Source organism: Monodelphis domestica, chromosome 4, assembly GCF_027887165.1.
Source record: "Monodelphis domestica isolate mMonDom1 chromosome 4, mMonDom1.pri, whole genome shotgun sequence".
Lineage (NCBI taxonomy): Eukaryota > Metazoa > Chordata > Mammalia > Didelphimorphia > Didelphidae > Monodelphis > Monodelphis domestica.
In genome coordinates this window covers 385,071,479-385,092,379 of record NC_077230.1, presented here as the reverse complement: position 1 = coordinate 385,092,379, position 20,901 = coordinate 385,071,479, and the positions used below count along the sequence as shown (strand labels likewise).

At 46.0% G+C, this 20,901-nt stretch overlaps 2 protein-coding genes across 2 annotated transcripts; both read left to right on the top strand.

Moving 5' to 3' along the window:
* The first annotated feature begins 487 nt into the window (after window positions 1-487).
* C1QA (complement C1q A chain) lies at window positions 488-5,090 on the top strand. The gene is made up of 3 exons (XM_001376398.5): window positions 488-639; window positions 1,344-1,508; window positions 3,505-5,090. Exons 2-3 carry the CDS (start codon window positions 1,349-1,351, stop codon window positions 4,080-4,082), a joined length of 738 nt encoding a protein of 245 aa, XP_001376435.1. The 5' UTR covers window positions 488-639; window positions 1,344-1,348; the 3' UTR covers window positions 4,083-5,090.
* Window positions 5,091-12,647: 7,557 nt separating this feature from the next.
* C1QC (complement C1q C chain) lies at window positions 12,648-20,229 on the top strand. The gene is made up of 3 exons (XM_001376388.5): window positions 12,648-12,783; window positions 13,654-13,835; window positions 19,041-20,229. Exons 2-3 carry the CDS (start codon window positions 13,655-13,657, stop codon window positions 19,595-19,597), a joined length of 738 nt encoding a protein of 245 aa, XP_001376425.2. The 5' UTR covers window positions 12,648-12,783; window position 13,654; the 3' UTR covers window positions 19,598-20,229.
* Window positions 20,230-20,901: the final 672 nt, after the last annotated feature.

Genomic DNA, 20,901 nt, shown 5'->3' with positions numbered 1-20,901 from the left:
CAAAGAACACCAGTGTTGGAAAGACCCTTGAAACACAGAATGCCAGAGCTGAATGGAACCTTGAAATATGGGATGACCTATGGCTAGGAAGCCATTTGGGACTCAGGTCAAATCTGCAAAAGATGCTAGAATTTAGAATGTTAGAACTAGAGGTTCCTTAGAGGTAATCTCAGCTCTCTCATTGCAGAGAAGAGGAAACAGGCTCAGGAAGACATGTCAGAGCTGGGACCTTACTATTGCCTAAGTGCTCTTCCTTCGCATCATGGTTCCTCAAGGAGGTTCTGGTTTTCACAAATGTGTCTCTGTTATCCTCTCCAGACTGCTTCCCTGACCCAGCAACCACTTGACCCCCAGGATGCCTGCCAAGGGGAGCCTCCCTCACCCCAGGTTCCCCTTTCATTTCTTAGAAACCCCCCCACTTTTGCTGACTGTGCCTGTTTGTCTAGTGGAACCCCTCAGGGTCTCCAGACCAAGAAAGGGGAAGTGGGAAGGGATACGAAAGTTGGCACCCTTCTGAAAAGGAAGGATAAGGTCATTTCCCTCCAGGCCCTAATAGCTCCCCTTCCTTGAGGGTGCAGAAAGTGTGGAGCCAGGCAGCCAGTGGAAGAGTCTCACCCAAGCCCAGAACCCCAAGTGCAGGTAAGACCTGAGAGTTCAGCTACATGGGAGAGGGTATTGGCTGGAGCCCCAAGGTCAGGGTCAGGGTACTCCCAGACATTGCCTCAGAAGGGTCTGGGACCTACTCCCATGATTAGGGGGTGAGAAGAATGACAATGGAATGAGAGATCTGGGGAGGGGGCAGTGATGATGGGGGGGGGATTAAGCCCAAATGGCAATGGGGGCAGGGGAAGGGAATCTGGGTAAGGGACACTGGTAATGGCGGAGATGGCCATGAGGGAGAAGGGGGAAGGAGGAAGATAGAACTTCAGAGAGGGAACAGGGGGGAAAAACCAGGTCTCATAGGTTGGAGCATCAATTCATACAGCATAAGGGTGGGGTCCCACATGCTCAATGCTCCCTCCTGTCCCTTGGCCCTCCCAGCAGAGCACCAAGCTTCCCTCCACCTCTCCTTCCTTTGCCGTTGAATCCCATCCTTATCTCTGTCCTCAGGAGCACCTGGGGGGGGGGGAGGTGGGGCCCTCTGCCAGGTATAGCCAAAGGAGGGTGAGAAGGAGGGGTGCTGCTAGAGGCTTCTTCTGGGAGAGGTAGATGTCTGGCCACAGTCTTTTCTAGGCTGGCACAGCTGGACCTGAATAGGACACTCTTGTGAGCAGGAGAATGAGACCAGGATGAATGGGGTACCTGCCCCTGAACCCCTTCCAGTATGACCTTTCTCCCCATAGGCAGGATGGCCTTGTGGGCCTGGCTGGCAGCCTGTGTCCTGGCTGTGTGCCTGGGCTCCACCTTGCCAGAGAGTGTGTGCAAAGCTCCTGATGGGCAGCCGGGGCAGCCTGGAGTCCCAGGTCTGAATGGGCGCCCAGGACCCAAGGGGGATCCTGGTGAAAAAGGTAAGCATGGCCACCAGAGGCAAAGCCCTTCCCCCTGCTCAAGCCCACTCAGGCCCAGAGACCAGGATGAGCATGGTGGGGAGGAGGATGGGAGGGGAGCAGTAAGCTGAGGAATTCCTTAGGGAGATGTAATGATACAAACACAGACCGAGCAACCAGACATATGGGTTCAAATCCCAATTCTTCCATGGGCTAAATGACTTGGGCCAAGTCTTTCGTATGTTTCTGGGCTTCAGTTTCTCTCTGCTCTTCCCATCCCACCCCATTTAAAAAAATTAATGAAGGAAATGAGCTATGGAATCTTCCTGATTGCTTCTTTTTTTTACTTCTTTAAACCCTCACCTTCCATCTTAGAATCAATACTGTGTAGTGGTTCCAAGGCAGAAGAGGGGTAAGGGCTAGGCAATAGGGGTGAAGTGACTTGCCCAGGGTCACAAAGCTTGGAAGTGTCTGAGGCCAGATTTGAACCCAGGACCTCCTGACTCTAGGCCTGATTTTCTATCTGAGCCACCTCACTGCTCCTTCCTGGTCACTTAAACTCCAAACCCAAGCAGGAAGGACCAATGGAGGCATGGGACAATCCACAACCAAGCCTTCAGCTCCCCAACTTTGCTAAGCCCAACCTGAGCTCTGTCCTTCAGGGCTTGGGAGGAGAGGAAAGGATCTTAGGAAAAGGGAATATGGGTGGGTGGGGGAGTCCCACATGCTCAATGTTCTCTCCTCTCCCTTGACCCCATTCTCCTTTAGCCCTTTCTCCCAGCAGAGTTCCAAGCCTCCACCTCTCCTTCCTTTAATTCTGAATCCCATCTCTCATCTCAGGAGCAACTCCAGGGGCCATATGGAGTCAGAAGGGAAATGACTTGTTAAAGGTCACACAAGTAGTAAAAGGCAGAGGTGCAATTACAATCCAGGGTTCATTTTACAGCACCAAAATAGAGGGAAACAAAGCAAAAACCAGGCAATTTGCCCTGATGTTTGTGTTCTGTGGATTTCCAAGATCCACTCTCACCTCCCAGACAAACATAAGCCAGTCTGCCCCCTCACCTGCTAAGCAAACCAGTTCTAACAGTGAAAAGAAGACAGTCTTTCTCTCCTTCACCCCCAGGACAGATTCACCAAAGCAGTTCTAGGAAGTGAGAAAAATGTTGGCATGTGGTTTTAGTACTAGCTTGGCTGCTGGCCAGCTGTATGATCTTAAGCAAGTCACTTTCTTTCTCTTGGTCTGAGATTCCTCATCTGTAAAGTGAGGAAAGTGAGACTGGATAATCTTTAAGCTTCCTTCCAGTTCTGGCATTCCCTTTCCTAAAGTCTCTTCCATCACCAATATTCTAGGTTTTAACATTCTATATTCTAAGGCCACTTCTAGCTCTGACATTCCATGTTCTAAGGCTTCTCCTAGCTCTGACATTCCATGTTCTAAGGCTTCTCCTAGCTCTGACATTCCATGTTCTAAGGTTCCTTCCAGATCTGACAGTCTGTCTGCATAAGAACCCTCCTTGATCTGACATTGTATGTTCTAAAGCTTCTCCCAGAACATCATATTCCATGTTCTAAGGCTTCTTCTAGCTCTGACATTCCATGTTCTAAGGCTTCTTCTAGCTCTGATATTCTGTGTTCTAAGGCTCTTTCCACATCTGACAGTCTGTATAAGGACCCTCCTCGCTCTGACATTCTAAAGCTTCTCCTAGATCTGACATTCCATGTTCTAAGTCTCCTTCCAGATCTGACAGTCTGTCTGCATAAGGACCTCCTCGCTCTGACATTGTATGATCTAAGGCTGCTCCCAGCTCTAACCCTTTATTCTTACAGCCTGCTTTCTAAGGCTTGTGGGTCTTCACCTAGGTGCTCGGTTTTACCCATACAAAGACCATGTACCATCTTAGGGCAAAGCCCTCAAGGTCCCTCCAAAGTTGCTTCAACTAATCTGGGATTTCTGGTGTTCAGACTATCCCCAGGCTACTCATGCACTCAGTCACTGAGTTCTCTTCCATAACAGGGGCACCAGGAGTAAGGACTGGGATCCGTGGCCTCAAGGGGGATGAGGGTGAACCTGGTTTTCCCGGAAAACCTGGAAATAGAGGTTTTGGAGGTCCCCCTGGTCCCCAAGGACCCCAAGGAAGCCCTGGAGAGAAGGGTTCCAAGGGAGAGATGGGAAGAATTCAAAACCAGATCAAACCAGCCTTCTCGGCAGTCCGGAAGAACCCACAGGAGAATGGGAACGTGGTCATATTCAACAACATCATCACCAACCAGGAAGACTGCTACCAGAGCCACACGGGCAAGTTTATCTGCAATTTTCCCGGCTACTACTACTTTACCTTCCATGTGGTGTCCAATGGGGACCTTTGCCTCTACATCGTGTCCTCCAATGGAGGCCAGACCAAGCGCTCCTTGGGCTTCTGCGACAGCAACAGTAAGGGAATCTATCAGGTCAACTCTGGTGGCATAGTGCTGAAGCTCATAGAGGGTGATCAGGTGTGGATCGAAAAGGATCTCCAGAGGGGTAGCAGGATCTACAGTGGGAATGACGCAGACAGTGTCTTCAGTGGCTTTCTACTCTTCCCTTCCAACTGAATTTGGGGCCCTAGGGTAGAGAAGCTTGGGCTAGCCAGCAAAGGCCAGCCTTTCAGCTTGGACCCTTCTATTACTTCCTACTTACATGGGATTATACCTATAGAGCTGCAAGGAACCTCAGGAGTCATTTTGTACAATGCCTTGATTTTACAGATGAGGGAACAAATAAAACTCAGAGAAGTTTAGTAACTTGTTCAGAGCTGCACAGCCTGGATAAGTCTGATGCAAAATCCACACCCAGTGCTCTGCCTAAGCCAATTTATCTACCTCTTGGGCAAGTCACTTAACAACAACAGCATCTATTTTTTCTAGCACTTTAGGGACTTCCCAAAGCATTGTTTTCACAAACAACCCATGAGGTAGAGAGCAAAAGGGTCATGAGCCTCACTTGTCAGATGGGGAAATTAAGGCTAGAATAGAGGTAACAACTTGCCAGAAGCTACAGTACCAGTGTCAGAGCCCTTTCCCACATGGCATCCACACTTGAATACAATTCTCCTGCCCTTTCAGTAAAATGCAAGAATGATCCCTTGATGACTTGAAGGAAGGAGGGGATGGGCCAGGTGATGGATCTCCTAAGACCCTTTCCTGTTCATGGATCCAGAAAGCTCTCTCTGCCCTTAAGCCCCTAATCCCACAGCAGCTTCCTTCTGCCCCACTCCAGAGCCATCAAAGCAAGCAATGTCAACAGGAGCAGGAGTGCCCAAAGCCACCCTCGTTGCCTAAGCCTGTCTACTCCTCTGCTTGGCTCTCCCAACTCTGAAGAAGCTCCTTTCCAGAGCTAGGGTATCCCTGAAATGTCTTCCCTTCTGAATCCGGTCTCCCTGGTAGGTCAGACATTGTCCCTCTCCTCTGTAGCTCTGAGCCCATCCGGTCATTCCTTCCAAGACCCCCTACCCACCCCTGCACTCCCAGTGCTGAGGGGAGCGAGGTTTCCTGGTCTCCTCAGGACAGCATGTAGCCACTTGCACCAAGGTTATATTGAATAAACCATGAAATTTGCTTCTTTCCGTCTTCTTCCTATTTTCCTTCCGGGCTGGGCTAGAGTGGAATTAGGGCTAGGAAAATGAGGATGGGGTCAAAAGTGTGAGAAGAGGGGTCATTGGGGCTGGAAGAATGAGACTGGAATGTCGGGAATGTGGGTTAGGAAGAGTTGGGAGGGGATAAGAGGGCACGGACTTGAAGAAGGGAAAAGAGCCAGAGGGATGAAAACAGCCTGGGGAGGCATGCCGGGAAAAGGGCAACCAGGAGAGGAAGAGTAGAAATGAAGGAAGATGAGCTTTGGGGAATTGGACCAGAGACAAGACTAGCGAGGTGAAGTGTCAGAAGAGCGTATATGGGTTAGGAAAATGGAGAGGAGGATATGGGTGTGTAGGGAAGGGACTAGGGAGTGTAGATCGAGAGAGGAAGGGTGGGGATGGACTGGACAGGAGGGGGCGGGGAGGTGGGCAAGGATAAAGGGGATTAAGGTGGGAGGATGAGACCCAGGAGGCTGGGGGAATCTTTTTTTAAATCCTATTTTATTGTCATGCAAAATTTACTTCCCTATTGGTCCGGGATGTAAGAGCCAAGTCAGACGTGACCCAAACCCCAGAGTAAAACCGTAAGTGCACCGATGTGAAAGACAACTCCGACAGTTCTTCGGCTGGAGGTGGAGAGCATTCTGGGGGAATATTCTGAGGAAGGGCAGAGGGGACGTCAGCTGTCCCTTCTCCTTCTCTGGCCTCTCACTCCTTTTCCCCCTTAGCTTTCCCTCGCTCTTGGCCCCTCACCAAGCCTCCCTCACCCCTTCCTCTCGCCCCAAGTCCTCTCCGTCATCTCTAGAAGGTTCCTCATTTCTCCCGCTATGTCCTGACTCCAAACTGAAGTGGGGCAGGAGATGGGGGCAGGGGTGGAGGGTGGGGTGCAGAGCTCAAAATGGGGAGGGAGGATGTCCTGGAAAGTCCCAAACTGGTGGCAAAACGCATACCTTTGTGGGCGGTGGCCGCCACCTGCTGGCCAAAGTAGATCTACACACAAAGGTGTCATCAGCCCCTTAGCACAGCTATGAGGGTGGCCCAAGCCCAGGTTCTGTCTAGGATGGGCCCAAAAAGCCCAGGGGAAGCCACAGGAACCAGCAGGAATACGGGATGTCACAGAATCACAAATGGGGGCCGGGGGAGGAAGGCACCTTAGGACAGAGAATAATACAATTTAGGAGTCTGGAGCTAGGAGGGGCCATAGAGAGCATCTGCAGCTCCACACCACACCACACCAACCCACATCCTAATTTTATAAATGAAGAAACTGAGACTCAAGAGAAGGAAACCAAAGTGTCCAAATGGTCCAAGTCTGTGAACTTTGTGCTGTATTACACTGAGTGATAATCAGCATTTACAGACCACAGTAAGGTTTGCAAAACATCTTACAACAACCTGTTAGATTGGCATGATTTTATCCCCTTTTACAGATGAGAAACTGAGACTGAAAAAAAGGGTGGTTCTCCTTGGGTCACACAACAACTAAGGGTCTAAGATAGGATTTGAACTCAGGTCACTACTCCAAGTATCTCACTCTTTCCAATGATACCTAGCAGATTCTCCCTCCCCACTGGCTGTGACATGTTGTGCCCACACTGCAGCAAGGGCCCCTTGCCTCTACTGCTTAGGACATGTATGCTCTGTTGTGTATCCAGCCACAGGAATAGATGAGGGTCAGCCATTCACACCCTACTCTCATCCTGGGATGATGGCTATTGGTACCCTGATTTGAGAAACCTTCCTATCCCACCCCACCTTGAATCTTTCTCCTTTTCACAAGAAATCCCAAGAGTAAGCAAGACATTGGAGAATCCTGATTAAGTGTTAGCTGGAAAAAAGGGAATAAAGTCTATGAAGCCATTATCAATCATTTACGCCTGAGCAGAGTTTAGTTTATTAGACTTTCCATTGAAAGATTAGGATAAAGGATGTCGTTTCTTTTGGGAGGGAGCAAGTCAAATGGTAGAACAACAGTCAGGAGAACTGGGCTGGAGGTCATCCTCTGCCAATAGGTTATTATGTGACATTAGGGCAGTCATTTCCTCTCTGAGTCTCATGTGGAAAGTGAGCAAGTTGAATTGGATGGTCTTTAAGGTACCACCCCCCCACCCAGCTCTGACAGTCTCTGTTCTAAGGTCTCTCCCAGCTCTGACATTCTCTGTTCTAAGGTCTCTCCCAGCTCTGACATTCTCTGTTCTAAGGTCCTTCCCAGCTCTGACATTCTGGGTTCTAAGGTCCTTCCCAGCTCTGACATTCTCTGTTCTAAGGACTCTCCCAGCTCTGACATTCCCTGTTCTAAGGACTCTCCCAGCTCTGACATTCTCTGTTCTAAGGTCTCTCCCAGTTCTGACATTCTCTGCTCTAAGGTCTCTCCCAGCTCTGACATTCCCTGTTCTAAGGTCTCTCCCAGCTCTGACATTCTCTGTTCTAAGGTGTCTCCCAGCTCTGACATTCTCTGTTCTAAGGTCTCTCCCAGCTCTGACATTCTCTGTTCTAAAGTCTCTCCCAGCTCTGACATTCTCTGTTCTAAGGTGTCTCCCAGCTCTGACATTCTCTGTTCTAAGGTCTCTCCCAGCTCTGACATTCTCTGTTCTAAGGTCTCTCCCAGCTCTGACATTCTCTGTTCTAAGGACTCTCCCAGCTCTGACATTCTCTGCTCTAAGGACTCTCCCAGCTCTGACATTCTCTGTTCTAAGGTCTCTCCCAGCTCTGACATTCTCTGTTCTAAGGTCTCTCCCAGCTCTGACATCTTATGTTCCAAGGGCCTGCCTAGCTGCAATGGTCTATAATTACACAGTTCCTCCTCTTTTGTAGAAAATTCTCCCCAACCCCAATGGGATCCTTCCTAATCCCCAGCACACCTTTCCCCTTATTCAGATCAGTGCAGAGGTCCTGGGCCCCAGACCAGGCTTAAGGAGCTTCTCAGTACCCTCTTTCCCCACTCCATCAACTGCAATGCCATGCTCCTCCCTGCCTCCACACAAGACCTCCTACCTTCTTGTCCCCAAGCTGAAGCTTTGGGGTAGGAGAGGGAGGGACTACCCCAGGCTTCCCAGGAGAGCTGTCCCTAGCCCTTTGAAAGCAATCCTCCCAGGCTGTGAGCCCTGCTGAGGAGCAATGAGTAAGCCAGTTTAGGCTGAAACTCAGGATCTGAATTAGAGAGGGTCAAAACTAAAGCTTAAAATAAATCAACCAACCAGCAAGCCTTAATTAAGTGTCTTCTCTGTGTCATGCACTGTGCTAGAGACGAAGCAAAATCTCAGAATCTAAGACAAAATCCAGGACTCTGAGACAAAAATGAAGCAAATATTCTATTATGGAGAAGGAGATGGCCTCTGCGCCAACTGTAATCAGCTCATGGAGATCCTTGAATGCCACGACGAGGCCTGCGTTTTCTCCTCGACACAGTGAGAGCCATTGAAATTGTTTGAGGAGGAAAAGGTGTTTTTGAGACTTAGGAAAATTAATCCTTCAGTCTATCCAAGATGGAGAGAGGGGAAGGGTTGTGCAAGAGGAAGAGAGCCTTCTCTAATCCTCCCAGTGACCCTTTATCCTCTCTGATTATATCTCAGAGATCTTGCAGGCTTGGTTCCAGACCACCGAAATAAAGTGAATATTGTAGGGTTTCCCACTGCATATGAAAGTTATGTTTACAGCCTATTAAGTGTGCAAGACTATTATGTCGAGAAGCACAATGTGCATGCCTGAATTAAAAAGATATTTTATTGCTAAAAATGTTAACCATTGCCTGAGCCTTTAGTGAGTGGCAATCTTTTTGCTGATGGAGGGTCTGGCTTCCATGTTGATGATGGCTGCCCACTGATCAGGGTAGGGGTTGTTGATGGTTGGGGTGGCCGTGGCACTTTCTTCAAATAAGACAGCAATGAAGTTTGCCCCATTGATTGACTTCTCCTTTCACTCAAAACCCTTAAAAGCCGTGGAACGGTTATTAACTGACCTAATGTCAATGTTGTTGTGTCTCAGGAATAGGGACGTTCAAGGAGAGGGAAGAGGGACAGCCGGACGGTAGAGCAGACAGAACACACACATTTATCAATTAAGTTCAGAGTCTCATATGGGCATGGGACCCCAAAACAACCACAATAGTGACATCAATGTCGCTGATCACAGATCACCATAACATTATAATAGGGGGAAAGTTACTACTGTAAGAATTACCAAAATGTGATACAGTGTGAGCTCATACTCCTGGAAAAATGGGTCCCATAGATTTACTAGCTCTCTGTAGGGTTGTCAGAAACCTTCAATTTGTAAAAAAGCACTATCTGGAGAGTTCAATAAAACCAGTTATGCCTGTGTGGATTTTTTGTCTCTCTCAGTGGAGGATAAGCTCCTTGAGGGCAGGAACTATTTTTTCCCTTCCTTCCTTCCTTCCTTCCTTCCTTCCTTTCTTCCTTCCTTCCTTTCTTTCTTTCTTCCTCCCTTCCTTCCTTCCTTCCTCCCTCCCTTCCTTCCTTCCTCCCTTCCTTCCTTCCTTTCTTCCTTCCTTCCTTTCTTTCTTTCTTCCTCCCTTCCTTCCTTCCTTCCTCCCTCCCTTCCTTCCTTCCTCCCTTCCTTCCTTCCTTCCTCCCTTCCTCCCTTCCTTCCTCCCTCCCTCCCTCCCTTCCTCCCTTCCTTTCTCCCTTCCTTCCTCCCTCCCTCCCTCCCTCCTCCCTCCTCCCTCCCTCGTTCCTTCCTCCCTCCCTTCCTCCCTTCCTTCCTTCCTTCCTTCCTTCCTTCCTTCCTTCCTTCCTTCCTTCCTTCCTTCCTTCCTTCCTTCCTTCCTTCCTTCCTTCCTTCCTTTCTTTCTTTCTTTCTTTCTTTCTTTCTTTCTTTCTTTCTTTCTTTCTTTCTTTCTTTCTTTCTTTCTTTCTTTCTTTCTTTCTTTCTTTCTTTCTTTCTTTCTTTCTTTCTTTCTTTCTTTCTTTCTTTCTTTCTTTCTTTCTTTCTTTCTTTCTTTCTTTCTTTCTTTCCCTTCCATCTTGGAGTCAATACTGTGCGTTGGTTCTAAGGCGGAAGAGCAGTAAGGGTTAGGCAATGGGGGTTAAGTGGCTTACCCAGGGTCACCCAGCTAGGAAGTGTCTGAGGCTAGATTTGAATTTAGGACCTTTGGGTTCTAGGCCTGACTCCAATCCACTGAGCCACCCAGCTGCCCCTCTTTTTGCCTTTCTTAAACTGAACCCAGTGCCCAGCACAAGTAAGCTTAATAAATGCTCATTGATTGGTTGTTTTCCTCCTTCCTAACTAGTCCATTCAAATCTGGTTTTAGAACACTATGAGTGTTTGTCAGGTTGCATTGGCTATGGCCAAACAAAATTATCATTAAAAAAAAAAAACAGCTTCCCAGGCTGGGAGCTTATTGAAACCTTAAATCTTCCATACTCTTTGTCAAGCTCAGAGGTCCTGCTAGAGAAAAAAAAAAATTCTACTCCGTCCCCAAGGCTTCTTGGTTAGTCTTCCTGCCCTCGATTCTCTTCTCCTCTCCTCTCCCATCTTCCCTGGTACCATCCCCTTTAATCTTCCTTCCCCACCCCAGCCCTAGCTTTGGATGGGCCATGATCTCTGACAACTTCCAGGGGTTGATGGACGGGGAGAAACTCCAGAACCATCCCATACTGGAAGGGATAAGAGTAGGGCAAAAGAAGATTCAGGACCCCAGGGAGAGAGTTGAACTTAGTTTCCCAAAATCACTGATCCACCTCTTCTCTTCCAAACTCTCTGTGGCCCTCAACCTCCAAATGTTCCATTCTACCTGTCATATCTGTTCAGGAATGAGAAAGAATATATTCATTGGAATCATGAAGGTATAAAGAATTAGATAGAAGATGGAAGGAGATCATGATGTAGATAGGGAAATCAGAAATAAACTTTTTAAAGTACCCAGTGCCAGGCACTGACTTTACAAATATGAGAGAGAGAGAAATGAATGGATGGATGGACAGATAGATGGAAAGGCAGATAGATAGATAGATAGATAGATAGATAGATAGATAGATAGATAGATAGATAGATAGATAGATAGATAGATAGATGGATGGATAGATGGGTGGGTAGATGGATGGGTAGATAGAAAAACAGATGGATAGATGGATGGATAGAAAGAAAGATAAATGGATAGATGGATTGATATATAGATGGATAGATGATGGATAGAAAGAAAGATAGACAGATGGATAGAAAGAAAGATGGATGAATGGATGGATAGATAGATAAAGAGATGATAGATAGATAGATAGATAGATAGATAGATAGATAGATAGATAGATAGATGGATAGACAGATAGTCAAAAACAATGATGATAGAGTATTTAGTGTTTACTCTGTGCCAGGCACTGTGCCAAGCAGCCCTGAGGATATAAATTCAAGCAAGTCTCTGCCCTCAAGGAGCTTCCACTCTAATGAAGGAAAACAATATATAAGGAGGAATTGGGGAGGGGTGGAAAAGAGGGAGGAGCCTGAAGTGACTCTAAGGCCTTGTTCCAGAATAGATGAGGCAAAAGCTCACCTCACCAAGTCTTGTTTCCCAGATTTCTGATGGGAGCCAGATGAAGATAATGGCCTGAGCATAGGCCACATGGTAAGGAGACTAAAAGAACATTGGACCTGTAGTCAGAGGAGTTGTGCTCCAGAACCAATTTCAACCCTCAGCAACTAGGTGACATTAGACCACAGATTTCCTTGGGCCTCAGTTGGTTCATTTCCAAAATACAGAACTTGACAAGCATGGCCAAAAGAACAAGATAGAAAAAATGAACCTCCCTCCCTTCTTTGCAGAAGTGAGGGGGCCAGTGGTGAGGAACACTGTATATGCTGTTAGATTCAGTTCATGTACTGGTGAATTTTGCAGGGACTTTGTCTCTTCTTTCTTTTTCTCCCTCTCTATTTCTAGGGAAGACTTCCTGGATAGGGAAGGAGAGAGGGATGCATTCAGAAGTGAAAGTGAGGGACAGCTGGGTGGCTCAGTGAATCAAAAGCCAGGCCTGGAGATGGGAGGTCCTGGGTTCACATCTGATCTCAGACACTTCCTAGCTGTGTGATCCTGGGCAAGTCACTTAACCCCCATTGCCTAGTCCTTCCCACTCTTCTACCTTGAGATGATACTCAGTATTGATTTGAAGGTGGAAGGTGAGGGTTTAAAATAAAAAGAAGTGAAGGTGGTATAAAAGGATGACATTAGAAAAAAAATTAAAAACTCGGGGCTTGAATTAGATGGTTTCTAGGAGCGTTTTCAGCTAACATTTTATGGGAGAATCCTCTTTGTTCTAGGATCCCTTTCAGCCCATGTATTCTAAGTCTATAAGCCACACCATCTGAGTACCGGCCGAGCCAGCTTTGTCCTTGCTCTTGAGGAAGAGACTCTTAGTCCTCCCTACCCCCATCTATCAAACCAAAAATCCTGGAAGATCTGGGTGGGGGTTACATGTGGTCAGCCCAGCTCAGCAACCCCCAAAGTTCCTATTCGGGGAAACGATGGGAAAAGAGGATGTGAAATCGGAGGGAAAGAGGGAGGGAAAAGATGAAGGGGGAGGGGGAGGGGACATGGTGTTCTGGGCCTTCCATCCTCCCCTATTGACCAGACTTCCTCCTGCCTTCTGAGGAGGGAAGCAGTGGCCACCCGGGCACCACTTCTGTGAACAGGCCTAGAGCCTCCCAGCTCCATCCCAAGAGGCAACAGCCCCCAGGTGAGACCTCTCCCTCCCCTCCCAGGCTGACTGATAGGGTGGCATGGCTTGAGGGAGTCGAGGGGGCAGGGGGATGGTGGAGAGTTTCTCATCCGTAAAATGAGGGGAATGAGGCAGATTATCTGGGGGGGCCCTTCTAGCTCCAATATTCTCTGTCCTAAGACCCCTCTCAGACCCACAATAAGTTCCAAGGTTCTTCCAGACTGACATTCTGTGTGCTATGATGCCTTCCAGACTTTATGGCCTACATTCCGAGTCCTTCTAATTGCAACATTTTTAATAAACCTTCACCTTCTGCCTTAGAGTCAATACTGTGTATTGGCTCCACGGCAGAAGAGTGGTCAGAGCTAGGCAATGGGGGTCAAGTGATTTGCCCAGGGTCACACAGCTGGGAGGTGTCTGAGGCCAGATTTGAACCCAGGACCTCCTGTCTCTAAGTCTGACTCTCTATCCCGTGAACCCCCCCAGCTACCCCCAACATTTGGGTTTTGAGGGCCCCCTTCAACTCTAAATGTCAGATGTTCCCATTATCCCCATAGTCCTGAGGAACATAGGACCTGGGAGGCAGGGGGGGAAGGATTGTGGGTGGGAGGGCAGAAGAGGTGGATGTGGGGGGGAAGAGTAGACCCCTTCTTCCTTTCTTGGAGCCTGGGCCCAGGGAGAAAGCTCTTTCTTCTGGGGCATAAGACTGAGAGGAAGGGGGCCAGGAATGACCACTAGCTAACCCAGCTATGACCAGTTGGACCTCCAACTTGCCTCCCCATACTCTGTACCTCCTGGCAGTTAATTCTTTGGGAATGGGAAAGTATCGCCCTTCAGAAGGAGAATAGGGAGCTTCTTCGTCCTTTACTGGTGCCGGATTTTCCACAGGATGGACATGAGGCCACCTCAGGGCCACAGCCTGAATCAGCTCCTGTTCCTACTAGCCCTTCTGGGAGGAACCCAGACTGACGCAGCCTCCAGCTACTATGGGATCCCTGGAATTCCTGGGCTGCCTGGAATACCAGGGAAAGATGGGAGAGATGGGGTGAAGGGGCCCAAGGGGGAACCAGGTGAGTCCTGCCTGCCTAAGGAAAGGGACCGAATAGGGAAAGGAAGAGAGAAGAGGGGAATGGAGGGTCCCAGAGCCCAATGCTTTGGCTACCCTGCCTTGTAGAGATCTGAGGTTCCCTGGAGATGCTGCAGGAAGTTAGCAGACGCCCATCCCCTTGAAATGCTAACTTAAGGCTCCGTTAGACTCTTAGAATACTCTGTTCTCCCTCTCCGGAGAGCACAGCACCCTGCTCTGGGAGCTCAGAGCTCTCTCTTTGAAGAGAGCGGCCAGTTGAGCAGCCAGTCCGGTCCCCTCATTTTATAGATGAAGAAATTGAACTGGAGACAGGGGAAGCTTTGTGTCCAAAGTCCCAGAACCCAGAGCTCCTGACTCCCTCCCTCGTGGTACAGCGCATCACTTCCAAACCCTGGGAAGAAGAGGGCTCTGCTCTAGTCTTTCCTCCCCTGCCCTGGGGACCTTAGTCAAAACTACGGAAGGGGGCCAGAGCCCCAGGAGACCAGAAACCATAGGGAGAGGGGCTCTGGCCCAAGAGATGTGGGGGCAGAGAAGATTTGTGACCGGGAACGAAGCCTGCTTAATGGCTGCGCTGAACTGGGGCTTTATGTCTAGGCAGTGGGACATTGAGGAGAAGAGTGGACACAGTGAGGGACGGAGCAGTTTTCTGAGTGTGTGTCCATGTGTGTTTACCGTGTCCCTGTGCGTGACCAAATGAGACAACATACATGACATACAATGCTAATTAACACCCACATGGAGGCTGTGTCCATCAAATGTTGCCTATGCCTGTCTGTCTGTCCGTCCGATAGGTTGTATCCATGTGAGTGTGTTATGGAGGTTTGTTTATATCCATGTAACTTCATATCTGTGTGAGGTAATAAACGGGTTCAAGAGTATATTGACGTGAGGTGTCAGCAAATGATAATGACAGTAACAATAACAAGTGTAATTGTTGTTGTAGAATTGTATATACATTGTATATATAATTGTATATGATATATTACATTACATATATAATTGCATAATAATAACAGTAAATGACAATAGCAATAATATATTATTACAAAATAATATACTAAATAAGAAGTAAAATTAAAAATAATAAATATAATATAAATAAGAAGTAAAAATAAAAATAACAGCAACAATATATTATTATGAAATGATATACTAAATAAGTAAAAATAATAAAAATAAAACATACTAAATAAGAAGTAAAAATAAAAATATAATAGCCACATTATATTATTGTGAAATAATATAATAAATAAGAAGTAAAAATAAGAAATAAATATAAAATAAACTAAATAAGAAGTAAAAATAAAAATAGCAACAATATATTATTATGAAATAATATAATAAATAAGAAGTAAAAATAAAATAAAATAAATAAGAAGTAAAAATAAAAATAGCAATAATATATTATTATGAAATAATATAATAAATAAGAAGTAAAAATAAAAATAGCAATAATGTATTATTATGAAATAATATAATAAATAAGAAGTAAAAATAAAAATAGCAATAATGTATTATTATGAAATAATATAATAAATAAGAAGTAAAAATAAAATATAATAAATAAGAAGTAAAAATAAAAACAGCAACAATATATCATTATGAAATAATATAATAAAGAAGAAGAAAAATATAAATAAAAATAGCAACATGTTACTATGAAATAATATAATAAATAAGAAGTAAAATAATAAAATATAAATAATCAGTAAAATAATAATAATAATTAATAAGTAAAAAATACAGAGCACAAAGGTTTACAAAGTGCTTTACATATACTGCAAATAATAACAAATATTGTTGAGGTTTAGTTGTTTTCCAGTCCTGTCTGACTCTTCATGACCCCATTTGGGGTTTTCTTGGCAAAGATACTGGAAGGGTTTAGGCATTTCCTTCTCCAGTTCATTTTACAAATAAGGAAACTGAGGCAAATGGGGTTAATTGATTTGCCTAGTGTCACCCAGCTAGTTACAGTCTGAAGCTAGATTCCAACCCAGAAGAATGACTCTTCCTGACTCCAGGCCCAGCCTATTCTGTCTGTTATTCCACCATAACAAATAACTCACCTTGATCTAGAGATCTTGGGTTTGCAAAACAATTTTTACATATGCAATTTCCATTTAAGTTTTACGACAACCCTAGGAGGCAGGTGCTATTATTTCCCCCATTTTGCAGATGGGGAAATTGAGGCTTAGAGAAATTAGTGACTTGCCCAGGGACTCAAGGCTAGGAATTGTAGTTTGATTCCAAGTTCTGCCCTCTCTACTGAATACACTGTGCTGCCTCTGACTATACAAGTGTCAGATTAAGTGTATGCATAGGAAGGAGACTATGTGTTTCTGTGGGCACATTCATGGGAGATTCTGTGTTCATGCATGTGCGTGTGTGTGCATGCGTGCACCCAGGGGAAGCCCTCCATGTCATGTTAATGCATCTCTCTGGGGAAGGCTCTGGATCCCCCCAACTTCTGATAGTCCTGAAGCCCTTTGGCCCTGGCCCATTGCACTTGCTATTCCTTGTGCTATGTGTGCTTGGTCCATCCCCAGTCACTGGCTGGAAGTGAGTTCTTTGCAGGCATCACCTTTCATCTCTGGATCCCCAGAGCCTAGCACATGGCTTCACACATGGTAAAAGCCTCATAAAGGCTCAGGGAACTGAATAATGGACACCTCCGGGGGGGGGGGGGGGGGTCTGGAGACCTGGTTCTAGCCCTAACCGTGGGCTGGAGATGGAGACAGAGTGAGGATGTCTCTATTTGAGGAGAGACAGTTTGGTGGAATCCTAATGATTTTTTGAATCTCTTACCTTCTGTCTCAGAATCAATTCTAACAAGTCACATTCCCAGGGGATGCTCTGAGGTCCACAAAACACATTCCTGAAAACAAAACGAGTTCTATACATAGTATTCTCCCCACTTTACAAATGGAGAAACAGTGACTTATCCAAGGTCACATAGCTTCTAAACACCTGAGCCCAAACTCAAACCTAGTCCGAATTCTAAAATAATCAGAGCTTTCTCTGCACCACAAAGTCGGGAATTTTAGCTAGGCAGCATGGAGTATTGGCAAGTGTTCTGGATTTCTAACCAAAAGATCTGGGCCCATTCCTGATTCTGCTTCCTATGAGACAGGCTACTATATAGTCAAAGAAGTCATTTTTCTTCTTCAGTACTCAATGTTCCTATCTTTTAAATTAAATTAATTTAAATTTAAATTTAATTAAAAGGAACATTCCTCTCACTCCTTGCACCCTAGAAACCTCATAGGTAATCCTATGAGGTTTAGAGGAAAATATTTTCTAAATTCCAAAGGGCTGTAGAAATAGAAATGGTTACTGATAATGACTGATCTCCTACTAATCACCCACGATTCTCTGATACGCTCTGGAAGGGGGCCAGACCCTAACGTCAATCAGTAAATCAACTAACAAGCATTTATTAAGGACCTCCTTTGAGTCATGTCCCATGCTAGGCACTGGGAATCCCAAAAAGAAAAGGAAAACATTCCTGTCCTCAGGGAGCTTATATTCTATGAGGAAAAGTGAAAGGTACACGTAGAAATATACAAGAAATCAACCTGAGGTTAATACAAGTTCATATCAGGACTCATCAACAACATTTGAATGTAAATACACTTCTGTGTATAAAAAGAAATAAAAACCACAAAGTGGCAAAAGCAGGTAGACAGACAGACAGACAGATGCAGAAGACAAGACAATTCCTTCTGAGTTGTGGTGATTAGAAATGGTTTTATGGAGGAGGTGGGCCCACATCCGAGCCTTAAAGGATGGGTGGAATTGGGAGCAGGAGAAAAGGGAGATTGCGTTTCGGAGAGGGTCACAATGGGAGGTAAATGTGTGTGTGGTCTGTCTCCTAAAATAGGAAGTATTCAGGAAATCTCTTTCCTTCTCCTTGTCCGCTCCTTTCTTTTTCCTCATAAAATCATGGAATCTCAACATTGGTAGGAAGCTGAGACAGAGGCAGAGGGAAGGGTAGTCCTAGTACAATCCCTTTCTTAGCAGGAATCCCTTTACTAGTAAGGGAACTAGTGAGACAGCTGAGTGGTTCAGTGCATTGAGAGCCAGGCACAGAGTCAAGAGGACCTGAGTTCAAATCTGACCTCAGACAGTTCCTAGCTGTGTGACCCTGGACGAGTCATGTAACCCCCACTGTCTAGCTCTTACCCTTCTGTCTTAGAGTTGTACTAAGGTGGAAAGTAAGGATTTAAAAAATAAAATAAAATGAAGAAGTAGAACTAGATACCTTGTACCTTATAGGTCTCTTCTTGATCTAAATGTATAAATCCTAGGATTCTACGACCCCAGACAGGAAGCCCAGCCCTGACAATATCCAACAGGCCAATACCAAGGGCACCAAGAGTGAGGGTAGGATAGGGAAGGAAAGAAGGAAGGAAGGAAAAGCACTAGACCTGAATTTAATGGATGTGGAACCTGGGGCAAGGCATTTAATGACTCCAAGTCTTAGTTTTCTCATCTATAAAATGGGGATTGGAATACTTGTATTGCCTATCTCAGAGAAGTATTAGGGAAAAAGCCTTTTGTAGAATGTAGCGTAGTATAGGAATGTGAACTATGAATTGTTATTATTGATCCTAATAATAAGCAATGCCTCTATTAATGTAGTCTAAAGTATTTAAGACACGCATTTACATAGCAGTTTAAGACTTAGAGATGCTTCATCCTCCTGCCCAATCTAGTGAGTCTACATCACTGTTTCTAGCACAAGCATTATTTTTTTCCATTCCATTAACCAGAACACTGAGGCTCATAGGTAGAATTTTCCTTTTGTCTTGTATTCCCAGCACCCAGAAGAATTCTTGTTTGTTGAGCTGTTTTTCAACCATGTCTGACTCTTGTGACCCATTTGGGATTTTCTTGGCAAAGATACCAATGTGGTTTGCCTTTTCCTTCTCCAGTCCATTTTACAGATGAGGAGACTGAGGTCAATAGGGTTAAGTGATTTGGCCTGGGTCACAAAGCTAGGAATTGTCTGAGGCTAGATTTGAACTCAGGAAGATGAGCCTTCCTGGCTCCAGGCTCAGTACCCTATACACTGTGCCATCTGGCTGACCACCCAATCCAGTACATTTAACATATACATGTAACAGCATAGAATGTGAGCTGAATAAATGTAGTAATGTCCTCTCTGAAACGTTTCTTCTTTCCACAGGGATACCGGCCATTCCTGGGACACGTGGGCCCAAGGGCCAGAAAGGAGACCCAGGACTCCCAGGTCACCCTGGGAAGAACGGTCCCATGGGGCCAGCTGGACCCCCTGGAGATCCAGGCTTCCAAGGTCCGCCAGGACAGCCAGGAACCCCTGGCCAATATAAACTGAAATACCAGTCGGTATTCTCAGTGACACGGAAGACCCAGGAGCACCCAGAATCCAATAGTTTGGTCAAGTTCAACACAGCCATCACCAACCCTCAAGGGGACTATAACTTGGCCACAGGCAAATTCACCTGCAAGGTGCCAGGCCTCTATTACTTTGTCTTCCACGCATCCCAAACATCCAACTTGTGCCTGGCCTTGTACCAGAGCGGCACTAAAATGACCACCTTCTGTGACCATACATCCAACAGAAAGCAGGTCACCTCCGGTGGGGTCCTGCTCCACGTGACATCTGGCCAGGAGGTGTGGCTGGAGGTCAACGATTATAATGGCATGGTGGGTGTCGAGGGCTCTGACAATGTCTTCTCTGGCTTCCTGCTCTTCCCAGACTAGGGACCTCAGGAGAACTGGTCCAGCTTTAGCCACCTCCCCCCATCAGTTCCCAAGAATAAGTCTTCCACCTTTGCTTGCCTCATTCTCTTTCTCCTCCAAGTAGAATGGAAGCTCCTTGAGGACAAGGCTGTTTCATTTCTTTACTTTGTATCTCCAGGTCTCCACAACTAGTAGGAACTTCATAAATGCATGTCAAATGCCCGGAGGGTTCTCCTTCCTCCCTACCTCTCCACCCAGAGCTCTTTAGGTCTCACTTGTCTCTGAAGCTCATGTTGACTTGACCAGCCTACATCAGTCTCTCTCTCCTATGCTTGGAGCATAGCCTAGCCTAAGTTGTGGGTAACTGGTCACTCTTGCCTCCACAATTAGGCTGGGCGCTTCTAGACAGCAGGGACCATCATCCCAGAACTCTTTAATACTTCTGCAATGTGCCTGTGTACACGGTAACGTTCAATAAATGTTGGTCATGCCGATAATGCCTAGAAGCTCTGAGCCCTCTGGAAAGCCATGCTGGAAATGATCAAGGGTCCTTGGATGTCAAGGAAAATTATTTGTACATTGGGTTCTTCTTCAAAAAATCTCTGGGAGTTTATTTGTTTTTTTCTGCCATCATTAAAGTTATTAGTATCAAAGTCATGGAAAATGTGTTTGAATTCTTGCAAGTATGTTTGAATTTAGAGGAACAGTTTGAGAGAGTCGATAGAGAGCCAGCCTAGAAGCCAAGAAGATCTGGGTTCCAGTCCTGCTTCCCCCACATATTGGTGTGATCCTGGGCAAGTCATTAAAATCTGTTAGAGCTCCAGACATCTCTTTTAGAATATAAAATGCAGATAAGGTTACAACCTGCACTGGTGGAGGGGATTTACTCCCTCAGGAATGCCCTATACCACAGCCCCTACATATATATGCAATATGGGCTAGGCAATGGAGTGACTTGCCCAGGGTCACATAGCTGGGAAGTGTCTGAGGTCAGATTTGAACCTAGGACCTCCAGGCTCTAGGCCTGGCTCTCAATCCATTGAGTACCCAGCTTCCCCCTCTACTCTTGTATTTGAATGTGAATTTTACCTTCCACAAGAGAGGCTTAGGATCAGCCAGCACATCCCTGTGCAACCCTGAAATCAAGTTAAGAGAGCTAACTTCACAAATGCCTCACCTATCATCTTGGAATCGCTTACAGAGGTCTAATTAAAGCATCTGATCATTGTTCTTCCCTGCTGTGCACATCAGCCAGTATTTGGTCAATAGCCAGGACACTCAAAATACTCTCCAAGAAATATGGAAACTCATTCACTACCCTGCAA